Source organism: Oryzias latipes, chromosome 1, assembly GCF_002234675.1.
Source record: "Oryzias latipes chromosome 1, ASM223467v1".
Taxonomy (NCBI): Eukaryota; Metazoa; Chordata; class Actinopteri; order Beloniformes; family Adrianichthyidae; genus Oryzias; species Oryzias latipes.
The window spans coordinates 15,829,569-15,842,580 of record NC_019859.2 but is presented as its reverse complement, the minus strand read 5'-3'; the positions used below and the strand labels follow the sequence as shown (position 1 = coordinate 15,842,580).

The window sequence follows — 13,012 nt, the reverse complement described above, 5'->3', positions numbered from 1 at the left end:
TCTAAATGACCCAACTCCCAATGTTAAAGTGCCTAGGATAGCACAAGGGTTAAAAAGTCTGTAATTCCTCTTAACTAAATTACTCAGATAAAAACTTGTTTTTATTTTTTTTAACATCTTATAGAATTTTTCTGAGGATGGAGGACATATTTAAAGACAATTAAGCTTAAAATAGCATTTCTGGGTATTTCTTTATTCAAATTGTTGTGAATCAGAAGCAGACAATAAAGTATCGTTTGAAAAAGCTTGTACCAGTGATGTATAAGCTGCAATCAGAAGGTCTGCAAGCTTCCTGCTACGCTCCATTCTTATACATCTTGTAAACAACTAGTTCCGTGTATGTCTTTATTTTCCTCGTCTGAGCTAGCATCTGGCCCAAAGCTGCACGGCTGGATAGCGCCAATATTGCCATTTTTGTTGTTAGTTAGGGGTTATAATGGGCTGCAAGCTGGTGGGAAAGCCTTTAAACAGGTTGATGATGGGAAATGGGGCTAGGCTTACTCCACGCACTATCCTGTTCCCAGTGCAGTGGCAAATTTCCAATGAACTACTGCTGTTCTCCAGAAACTATGTCCTAGAAAACTACACAGGCTTTTTGATTTGGGCTAAAAACTGCATATTCATGATTAAAAAGACAACTGAGAACCCCTTTACAACAGATCATAAAATTGTGTAATTGTTGTTGCTTCACTTGTAAAGCCCCACAGAATTTCTTAATGCAAATGTCAATATGGTCACCTGGGTAACTGTTATTTTTTTAGAAGAACCTATTCAAACATTAAAATATGGATTATAATCTCAATTTAAAAGTTAACAGTGCAATAATGAAAGAAGCTCATTTTTTAGCACGACAAACAGTATTCTGAAATATATCGGTTTATTTCTTTGTATACAGTCGAGTTCATCTCTGTAGATTTAAGGCAGATCAATATCCTCATTAAATTTGCAAATGTCATTATAGTGTGCAGATATTGTAATTTAGGAAAGAGGAACCAAGAATCTAGGGACTGCAGATCAGCCAACAACACTGCATGTGGCCTTTGGATAATTAGACCAAGACTCCGATGAATCATTATTCTGTCACTAAGCCACCTGCATACTAAAAATGACATCGCACACACTAATGACAAAAGTAGCAGAGTCTTTGTTACCATCTCCTACTGAATAAAAAACAAATTTAAATGTAGAAACACAAGCCAGAGTCTGAATGTCAACAGCCACACTTTCAGAGACACAATCATTGTAAGAATATGAGTCCATGGGGGCTCCTGTTCTGTCAAGAAGTAATGTTTATCTCTGGAAAGATCTGCAAATGCAGAAAAAGACAAAACACAAAACAAACATTCACACAAATGACAGTGTTCCCCCATGTTATCACAAGGCCAACATGATGAGGGTGCAAAACGCAAGAAGGAGAACTGCTCCACAACAGCAACAAGGACGCCAGAATCTATTCACAATCTTGCTTTGGAGCCAAAATAGATGTGGGCACATGGGAAAGTCCCTTCCACATGAGGAGCACATCTCCCAGCATGCACTAAAACTAAATGTGACATCATCAGTTCACTCTGTACTAAATATGGTTAAAAATTATTTTTTTAAATGGGGGGGGGGGGGGGGCTTGTAAAGCAAAATTCAAAATCAAAGAATACATAAAATGCATAAGTGCAAAGAAAAGAAGAGAAACAAAAATATTTTAGGAAAGTTTGCTTTTTTGCTTCAGTTCAAGGAAAGAAAATATAAGCAAGATACACTTCCACTTGCTTTCAGAAGTAAAAAAAACCAAAAAAAAGAGTAAAAATGGTAAATAGTCTTAAGTAATCTCATACGAAAAAATTGGCACAAGAGAAGAATTATTGACAAAGGTAGAAAAACTAACATTCTCTTTTATTTGGTCATCAGAAGAGGTTAAAGTCATCTGTTGAATAGGCCAACATGAAAAAGACTAGAATAAAATGACAAAAAGAGAGCTTATTTTGCTTCTGGAATAAAGCAGAATAAATGTTAAGAAACCTGATGGCATCTCTCTCACAGTCTTAATATGAACAACTAAAGTACTGTTCAACAAACTGCATGCTCGAAAAAGCAGAACTAAAACATCCTGGCTCACAGGATCAAGGAGGAAAATGGTCAAGCATGCTTCCCTGGCCACCTCAAAAAGGGCCTGTCTTTTTAAAAGACAAAGGAACATAGATAAATACCCTTAACTGTTAACAAAAGAAAGTTAAGAGCTTTTTTTTATCATTATTAAAGGAGATATTACTAAGCATATTTGGTGGGAAAGATACCCAAGCTTTTGGTAGTTGTTCCTTTTTTTTAATTTCTACTGCAAACAATAGAAAAGGTAAAAACAAATATTGAAAACCAGTATGTGCACAGATTAGCTCTAAAACACGCAGAGGGAAAAATGTGTCATTTCACTATACAATCACACATGATCATAAACTATTTACAAATTTGCCAAAAATATATAATCCAAATGTCACTGAGAGCTGGTGTAAAGGGTAAAGAAACTGTGCAAAACGGCTCTGCGATTTTTAAGAGAAGATCTTTGAACAAAACTGAAGTATAGAAACAAATGAATATCCATAAATGACTTTGCAAGGAGCTTATCATGGAGGCAGCCATTGGCTCTGCATCATATGGGCAGAACTCCAGCATGACTGCAGCTGGTGAAACTCCCTCTGGGAGTCTGGCTGTGTTTGAACTTGAATTGCACAAATAAAGTGCCAATTACCAATCTAATTGTGAGTAACAAAGCCTAGTGCTAGTTTTCCCGAGTCCCGCATTTACTGTGTATCTTTAAATCTCCAATTTAAAAGGTTACATTGAGTTCACTTAATTGTGAATGAGAATGGCTGATTTAGAAATCGTAGGCTGAGTTTTGGAGTTTTAATAACCGGGAATGAATTAAGCAAATGGCAGCAGTGTACAAATAGCCTTATCAATGCTTATTAAATAATAAACTCACGTTCAGCTGCCATTAAAAAAAAATAGAAAAAAAACAGCAAGGAAATATATTTTTATTTTCTTTTAAACATGGGAGCTGACCAACACCCAAATCTAAAACATACATACATAATTTACTTATCTAGCAAATACATGTTAATAATTGAGTGGTCCAGTCTCTAGTATGTCTGACTTTTCTAATTGTTGTTCTGAGTATTCACAGCAGAACAGTTCGGTAACTCAGAATGTTTGCTTTGTTTGGACAAGTGACTAAAAGCTACAAAATTAGGAAAGAACAAAGTACAAAATAATAATGTTTTGGGTATAACTGCGTTCACAGTAACTGTAGAACTTATTTGTAACACGCTGCGCTTTACTTGCATGTAAAAAATCAGACTGATATCACTGAAACAAACATTACTATGGCTATGCTCCAACCTTGTTATATTACACATTAAAAAAAACAATCTGACACCGCTACACATTAGTGTATTAACAGGAATAACCAATCTTGCTTGCAACGCGTAAAAAAAAAAATAGACTGAAATTTTGACAGAGCACCGAGTATCTCTAAAAAATTGCTTCAATGTCAGTAAGGACAACCAGAATGAATCCATATATAAAACACTCCGGATAATAAATCGGGCTGTCGTTTTTTGAACCAAATTAAGCCTTTTAAGTGTGCCTTATAGTGCAGAAAATATGGTTATATAAAAAAGACGATTGTTGTGAACACAGAAGAAAGATCCTAAACAACTCTAGGCAAACATAACTTCTGTATTTATCTAAAACGATCTACCTTTAAAAAATCAAACTAAAAAATGAAATAAGGTCTCTTATCTGACTTCTATTTTGGCTGCTAAATCATAACAAGGAGCTTCATTAATGGCCAGTAAAAGAATCAAAAACATTTTTTCCTTCAAATGTTGGCTCATTCAAAGCTACTTGGGTTCCACACAAGAAGGAGATTGGCTTAATGCATCGACCTAACCTCAAAAACACAATGGCATTACCGCAGGGCTCTGGCAGCGTCTATTCCTCTCTGAAACATAGGTATTTGAAATGGTGAGTTCCACAAACGTCGAGTTCATGATGTGCAAAATTCATGCATATTTTTTCAGCTGTATAATTTAATCATGTACAGCTATAAAAGTTGGTGATGAGGAAAACATGAGGAATGAGCGTAAATGGTGCAGCACGAACCCATCTTGGTCCAGGAGAGCTTGAATCGAGCTCTGCTACACTGCAGCAGCCTCTCTCTGTAACATGTATGGATAGGTTTAATATAAAAACATTTCAATGCTCACCAGTGCAGCCTAATGGCATTAAACCTCATTTTTCCCCAACTAAAAGAAAGCCCTTTAGACTGGAATGTGCTCCTTCTTCATCCTCATCCAACCAATATGAAAACATAAACACTTTGTGTCTTGTTTGAATTCTTGCTTGACTGGGTTGATAGTATGAAGGCAACACAATGCACATGCCACAAAATATTGCATTTGTACAGTAAATCAATATTTGTGCATCTATTTCTCTGAATTTCAATTAAATTTAGCCAAATATTGCCTGCTAATTTATACGAGATGAAAACGAGATGACACATCTCAAGGGGCTTATCCTACAAACAAATAAATGTGAAATAAAATACAGAAGGGACAATATGCAAATGAGAAGAATGAAAGTCATTAGTATGCAACTTATTAAACTTCAAGGTGATTCTAACAAGTTTTAAAAATCCAAATTAGAATTTTAACCAGAACATTTATCTGATACATAAACTCAATTTTTTTGTTGATTTGATGTTGTTCCTTAAATTTCTTTGAAAAACACAATTTCCTGTTTTTAAACACCCTACATATTTCTAAAACGGTGTTTTTCAACCAGTGTGCCACGGCACACTCGTGTGCCGTGGGAAATTGCCCTCTTAAACTGATCTAAAAACATTTACCATCTCAAGGATATCAGCTCTGTTTTCATCCAAACAGGCCCTGATAAAACACTGAGTAGTTAGGAATATGAAAGATCGTAAAAGACTTTTTTCTTTGTGTTTATTTGATTCTATTAAAGACAATTTGATAAGAATGACGGTACCGCGATTTAGCCGTAGCTTCAGATGTTTTTGGAAAAGTCCCGCCCCTTTAACTGTCTCCACCAATCAGTCTTGGAGGCTTAATCATACGTCATCAGTCTGACCAATCAGAAGTGGTTAAAGTCTTCACTTCCTTGTTCCGATTTAGCTCATAAAGTCCAACATAAATATCAGCTAAAGCTCGTATTTAGCGGTGTAGCTTTCCACAGAATCCGGTATCAGACCGTGGAAAAAGTGAACAAAACAATGAAGAATGAATAATGAAGCTCAGAGACGCTAGTCTTTCTGCCCTTTTGCTGCAGTTTTCACACTACATCTCCCATGATGCATTGGGTTAAAGTGATGTCGTCTCAGCGCACAATGACTCTTTCTTGTTAAACGTCTTGAAACCACAACAAACACACATCAAACAGTTTTTAAATCTTCCAACTTAACTTTTATTACATCTTCTGGAAAAAACAGCTGCAACTTCCAGCTTTTTCTGCCACAATAATTATCACAAAAATGCATGTGAGATTATGGAGGGGCTGTAGATCAGTACAGACTATGAGTTTCTCCTTTTTTTTTTTTTTTGATGCTGGTGTGCCACAGGATTTTTGTCAAGGTTAAAGTGTGCTGTGGCTCAAAAAAGGTTGAAAAACACTGTCCTAAAAGACAAATGAGAACTAAGCATGCTTGGTCTTTTATTAAACTTGTGCTGAAGCTGAAGTAAAACACAAGAAGATGAGTACAACTGACATTTCTATTTGATATTTAATTAAGAAACAGAGGATGATGAATGGTATGAGATGGAACAAGAAGTCCTTGACTTTAAAAAATAAAAAACTTCTAATGAAACATTTTTTATTAGAATTTCACAAGGACCCTGCATATGAAGCTTGATTTCACACAAATACTAAACAGTCATTTTTATATATAACTACAAGTTATTACATGTGGAGTTCCTGCTGAGGTTAAGTATCTGCACTGTGTTAGTATTCCTACAAGAAGCCACAAGGCTTTGCCCTACTTCCTAGTTGCTTTCAAGCTGCAAAGGGAAAGGAAAACAATAGGTATATAACATCGAGTGTAAACTCCCAATCATATCTTTGTTGTATTATAAACAGGAAGAAAGGAAGATGGAGGCAGCTTTTTCTTTTTTTAGCAGCTCAACCCTGAAGGACACAACATCAGCGTCAAGTACAAACCCTAGATGGCTCCTTCACTTACCCTTTTATGCTTCATTGCCTTTCACACTTTCTCAGTGTCATCTTTACCTCTTATGTTAGCACTTCTCTATTTGCCACAGTGAAACACTCTATCCTTACCCATTCATCCATCCATCCATCCCTCCATCAATTAATCTACCAAACTTGCTTAATATGTTTTGGGGGTCACAGAGTTGGACAAAGGCTACACCCAGGTTGCCAGTCTGTCTCAGGGCATTCGATCCTTATTAAAAAAAAATAATAATAAAGTCAAGAATCTTTCCTTATAAAGGGAAGGGCTCAAGAAAAAAAGCTTGCATGATTTTGCACAATATTATTATTACGTATTTGTTAAAAAAAATTTAAATAAACAAGCGTGTTTGTTTTCCCCCCACTAATGACCACTGAAGAAGAGCCGGCTTCGGCATGATTGTTCAAAAGCAACATAGACGTTAACGAATTAAACGGATTTAGGGATTTGAAGTGATATAAATAGTCAACTAGACTTGATAGCGTCTTCTCTATGATATGGTTATCTGAATAATTGTTCTTATATTGCGCTAATATACTAGACACTTATATAACCCTTGTGCTATCTTAGATGACCCCACCCTTGCATTGACGTGTTCTCCCTACCATGACAAAGGTGGATAAAGGTGGAAAGATTTCATGGAATCCATAGACACCAGTGAAGATCACAAATCATTGAAGAAAAAAGGTTCAGCGCACTGTCTAGTGGGTCTAGATGACCCAACTCCCAATGTTAAAGTGCCTAGGATAGCACAAGGGTTTATTCCTCCTATGTTTCATGAAACTAAATATGGTTTCTGTAGTGAAGGATGAATATATCCAGTCTTATTTTGTTATTCATTCCGTTATTAAGATTTGTCTTTCAAGATCAAAAGCCCGGTCATGTATGTTGATAAATACATTTCTCCCAAAAGTGCAACTTATATTCCAGTGTGAGTTATAAATGATTCTTTTTTCTTTATAATGCATTTTTTTGGCATCTGTGCATATACCCCAAAGCAGCTAATAGTTGGAAAAACATGGTAATATTAATCCTGATTAATACTGACTACCATCAAACTCAACATTCATGTTGAAGGCATGTAACTCTGTGCATGACCACTTGTCCAGAAGACATATTTGCCTCTAAAAAAGAAAAAAACATTTTAATTTTTTTGGTTAAATGTTTGCACTCCCAAAGCTGAGACACAATTCAACGTATGCTGGTTGACTTTTTCTTTATTGTGTTGCAGAACAGCAAAGACTAAAAACTATTTATTTATTTAGATTTCTTGTTAGAAATAAAATACATAAAAGCATCCATTCTAGTATATAGAACAAAGAAAGATAAAGCGTAGAGAAGTGTGAAAAGTCAAATGGTCTACTCAATGATTAACTCCCAAGCCAACACTAAAACACTAGGACTGCCCACTCACCGACAAACCTGGAACGGCAGAAGAGGTCAACAGTGCAGTTTATCATGAAGTGCAGGCAAAAGTGGAGCAGCTACAATGTTATCTATTTCTGCTCAAGTAAAATATATACTGCCCACAGCATTAACCAAACTTCTCTTTGAACAACACTTGCCTGTTCTGGGAAGATTGTCCTTTATCTTTGAATGGAGTTGGAGTGGAATAAGCTTTACTAAAAGCTAAATAGAAACAGCAATATAGTTTGTTTTACCTTCGAAATGCTCGATTACTCTGAATTTAGCATGTCAACTTTTTATCAATGTTGACTCAACGTTTTCATAGTTTAGGGGTAAGAACATACATTAAGACCATGAATTATTTGTAAAAATAGATTAATCTTTTTTTTTTCACTTGTCCTGTCCAACAGCTAGGCAGGCAGATGAGAGCTGAGGGCCTCTTGTGTTGGACATATTTTACTTTAACAAGAGGGGTTATTCATTTCAACCATGTTTGAAAATCTTTGGTGTTGGACCGGACAGAAAAGGAAAGAAGGGAAGAAGAGAGAGGGATGTTAGAGAGGGGGGGGGGGGGGGGGTGATAGTGAGAGGGGGTTAAGACCATGAAGCAGCATAGAGCAGACAGGTTTACTGGTTGTTTATCATTACGGTACGGTTCAAATGTAGTACAAAAAGGGCGGGGCCTGTTCGCACACACTCAAATGTTATCAACACACCTGCTAGCTGCAAAAAATGTTCACGCTCAGGGGCAAGGACCAGGACCCACCCCCCAGGGACACGAACACCCCCGGCTCAGGTGTAATATGAACCCCCCACCGTGCGGAGAGAGCACCGCCGGGCCCAGGGAGCCGGCACCCAGGGGACACGGCCACCGTCGCCAAGGGGCCCGCACCCCCCACCAGGGAAGGGGTAGGGGACAGATGGACCCAGGTCCCACCTTCCTTGCAAAATGTGTGTGCGTGTATGTGTGTTTGAGAGGGTGTGTGTGTGCATGTGTGTGTTTATGTTGGAATGTATATATTGAAGGGGGAGGGGTGTGTGTACTAAGGGGGGGTGCAGTTAAAATTGGCGAGTAGGGCACTAAGGGGACATCTCCTGATTACTCACAGTGATGTCCCCTCACCCTCCCCACCAAGGGGCCCTAAATGTCTAAGGTGCGGTTAAAATTGGCGGGTAGGGTGCCAGGAGGACATCTGCTGCTTGCTTGCAGTGATGTCCAAGCACCCCCCCTACCAAGGACCCTACATGTCTAAGGTGCAAATAAAACCGAAAGAGGGGGGACCCACTCCATATGGCAACCATAGGAGGGGGGCCACTGCCAAGTAGCCCCCCCCCAAGGCGCATCACAGGCTAGACCCCCCACCCCCTCACCCTAATATGAGGAAGGGGGTAAGTTGGGGACAGCTGGTAGACTGTCCCCCGGTGGCCAAACAGCTGTCCCCCAGCCCACCCCCCCAGCAAAGGGGCCAGGGCCACCCAGCCCAGGGGCCCCACCCGCGGAGGCGCCGACACCCCAGGCCCGGCACCACCCGCCCCACACAGAGAGAGAGGAGCCAGAAAGCGTCACTGAAAAGACACTGAAAGTCTTTAAATAGAAAAAGCAAATATATGCATTAATAAAAAAGAAAAAAACGTCAGAGTACCTCTGGTATCTATGCAGCCCCTCTGATGAAATGGTACAATGGTACATTGTAAAAAAAAAAAAAAAAAAAAAAAAAAAACTTATTAGTGGCTACAAAATAGATCCATGTACTTTCTGTCATTGGTTTTTCTTCCCGTTTAGGCAGACTAACCATGCAGTTTCAAAGGTAGAAAACGATCAAGGAAGATATTTGGTTTTAGACAATAAAAAAAGGATGAAAAGAAATGTTTCTGCTATTCTTGTAAAATATGCCTTTTTCTTTTACACCACGATGGTTGTCTGAATGCCATGATGTTGTCTGGGATGCATGATACTGCGTCTGTGACAGCCCAGACAGTGTGAAGGACACTGGAAGATTACTGGAAGCAATCTTTCATCAGATAAGGGGGGGGGGGAGGAAAAATACATGTGTCTGAGCCTATGACAAGAAACCCAACGCCCACCAGCAAAGACTGAGTGGAAGTCTGTGAGACTCATGAGACCAAAGGATGCAAACCACACACCATTTAAAGTGTATTCAGCGTCATGAACACTACTGAAAAAGCATCATATGCTGAAATATAATGTTCAGTTTTCTAGCTTTCCGTGTTTAACTTATTAGTATGATGGTTATTTTAGCGTTGAGTACAATTATTTTTGGCATTCAATTGTAATCTGACAAAGACTTTCTTTTGCAACAATGTGGTGCGGGTTCTCGAATATATTAATAACTTTTCAAATTTAAACAGAGCTGTAGTTAACAGGTAAAACATGAATACTAAAGCTAGAGAAAAGCCTGTGATTGCTACCGTTTTGCTTCAACAGCGTCTACGCAGGCAGCAATCATCAGTTCTTTTCCTGCCTTTTAGTCATTGTACTTAGAGCAGACTGTGTCTATTGGAGCAAAAGCACAAATTTCACTTCACATATTTGCTTTTTGGGAATTTATGACCTTCACCCTGTAAACACACAAAGCGTAGCACATGCAAGAGTTGTTTTTTTTCTTTTTTTAATGAAATACAGGGACCTATCCAACTTAACAGAAACAGAAAGATCTGCATTACATCAGAGTTGACACTGATGAGAAATATCACTGGGCCAGACAAGTGCGGCGAGGTTTGATGCAAACATTTATGCCTGTTCCTCTCTCAGGGCATTATCATCAAAAAATTCATGGAGCATTACGTAGGCAGACAGGTAAAATATGGAAATAGAGGAGCGGAAACAAATGTCAGGAGGGAGTCTGAATGTTAAACAGAACGAACATATATGGAGACAGAAAGTACAAGATTATGGAAATAGAAAAAGACATGCTTTAAAAAAAGAACAGGAAGTGCAGGAAAAAAAACTTGACTTTACCTTCAGTGGGGTTTATAGCGCTTGGTAAACTGTCCCATGGGAGATTCCAGGAAGGACAAGGATGGGAAGCAAAGATTGCCTCAATGCCATTTTCCTGGTGAAAAACACACACACGCCTACGTTTGTATAACTCTTTTTTAATAGGACATTCCAATGACTTTGTTATAGAGCCGAACCCAAACCCAGTGGCTAAACTTAACCAATTTAAGCAGATGTCTGTTTCTGACCTTATCCTATCCTTGGTTTCCCATAAGGCAATGTGTCCCTAAATGGTTGTTGATCATTTTAAAGGGTTACTACTAAAGGAAGAAATACAAGTAAACACACACACACCAAAAAAAAATCTTCTCACAACTTTAGTCTTATATATTATGAATATCAGGGAGTCACATTTTTTTCAAAAATAGATTTCCATTAAAAGATATTTGGATCCTAATCTGCCCTCTCTGATTTTAGTCAATGGTTTGATTATTTTTAGACTAATTTTGAACATGGACGCATGCTTCCTAAACTTGTAATATCATGCGAGCCTAGTTTCATTTCAGGTATAGAGCTTTTATTTTTTCCCTTTTAACTGAAATATGAATGTTTTAGTATCTAATATTGGATTTTGAAATACAAAATTGATCTATTTTCAAAACCCTGTTGTTCCTAGAGCTTATTCCAGCTACTTTTGGTAAACCCTGGATGGTCCACCAGTTTGTCGCAGGGCTCCACAGAGAGAAAGAACCACACAAAAACATTCCCACCTAATGGGCAATTTAGAGTCGCCAATCAACCTATCAAGCATGGTTTTGGATAGTGTGAGGAAACTAGATTGCCCGGAGAAAACCCACAGATGCACGAGAACTCCACACAGAAAGGACCTGGCTGGGATTTGAATCACACATTCTTGCTATAATGAGAGAATGCTAACCACTACACCACTGTGCAGCCCAATATTTGTATGAAATATATCTAAACAATACATTTAAATGCTAAAAATTAACTAAAAATATCTCATTTAACTGCAAATGTGGTTGTCGTTTTAAAAAAAGAAGTTAGCTGTAACAGAATAAAGAGCAAAAACAAATCCCTAAGCTTTCAAAACTGACTTTACAATAAAAGAGAAACAAGATGTGCAGACAGGGATAGACTGCCTTTCAGATCAATCTACAAAATGAAAAGCAGACAAACCCCAAACTGTTGTCAGGGAGGCTGTCAAAATCAGACCAAAGCAGTTTCATGTTTTTTTTTTTAAATACTTTCATGAAAAACATTAAAAAAGATAAATAGCAATTAGAAATTCATCCAAACTTTTTGACGTGCTGGCAACCTAAAAATATAATTTAATGACTAAGAATCGAGCGCAGAGCTGCTTAATCCTTGTCCTTGAGAAACACTACCTGACTTGCTTTCCAGCTATCTCTGTCTGAACTGCTGATGATTAACTAGTCCTAAACCCTTGCAGGCTTAGGGAGAATAGGAAAATCCAGTTATTCTAAAAAAAAACTCAGAGACTGGCTGCATTCGGTTAAGGATGTGCAAACACACATACTGGGTGGGGTATGATAACAGAAAGTGCCCTTTTTTGGTTTGTTTTAGCAGCATTGGAGCAGAGTGGACCAAAATGGTTTGTCCTGTGTCATGTTGTTCTTCTGGCCTTGCTGGTATTAACCCGTGTGCTATCCTAGGCACTTTAACATTGGGAGTGAGGTCATCTGGACCCCATAAGACAGCACAAGGGATGCAAAAACACTATTTGCTTTTGCAGCTGGGGCCTGATTCAGACAAGCTGAAGTCACCAATTTAAAAACTACATCCATCAAAATATATAAAGGAAGAAAGATTTCTTTATTTAAGTTGAAGTTTCAGTGTTGCTCTAGTGTCATATCCCACCAGATCCCACCAAAACAGACTGTGGCGAAACCAGTTTCCTAAACAATAGCTTCCCGATGAGACCAATTATTTGAACAAAAAGTAAAATTTGGACTCACTTTTTACTTAACTAACCCTAGAAACTTGGCAACTCTCCTTTCTGTCCATAACTTTGCAGTGCTGGGGGCAAACTTTATTTGCATTTGGATCACAGGCTGTGCCTCTACAGCTCATTGCACATGGCAGTTTGACTCGCATGCATCACCGTGCCTCAACTCAAGTGGGAAAATGAGAAAGTGAGAAGGTTTATGAGCCATTTATATAGTGGATAACGGCAAGATGGGATCAGTGCCTCTGGTCAGTGAAGGACTGGTTGTCATCCACCTCTTCCTCCTGTGCATCTCCCCTGCACACAAAGCTGTATACGAGGGTGCTTGTGCACAGCAGCCCATTGGCTAAGACAACACAACAGCTGCACTCAAGACATAATGTTGGCGACGTGCAGCCATCGC

At 38.4% G+C, this 13,012-nt stretch overlaps 1 protein-coding gene across 3 annotated transcripts in view; it reads right to left on the bottom strand.

The window, feature by feature from the left end:
• gstcd (glutathione S-transferase C-terminal domain containing) overlaps nucleotides 1–13,012 on the bottom strand; it is a 55,489-nt gene that overhangs the window by 35,185 nt on the left and 7,292 nt on the right. For all 3 annotated transcript variants that reach the window (XM_023957331.1, XM_023957336.1, XM_023957340.1), the window contains exon 5: nucleotides 10,644–10,737. In XM_023957331.1, coding sequence (XP_023813099.1) covers nucleotides 10,644–10,737 — 94 coding nt within the window. The remainder of the gene's footprint in view (nucleotides 1–10,643; nucleotides 10,738–13,012) is intronic.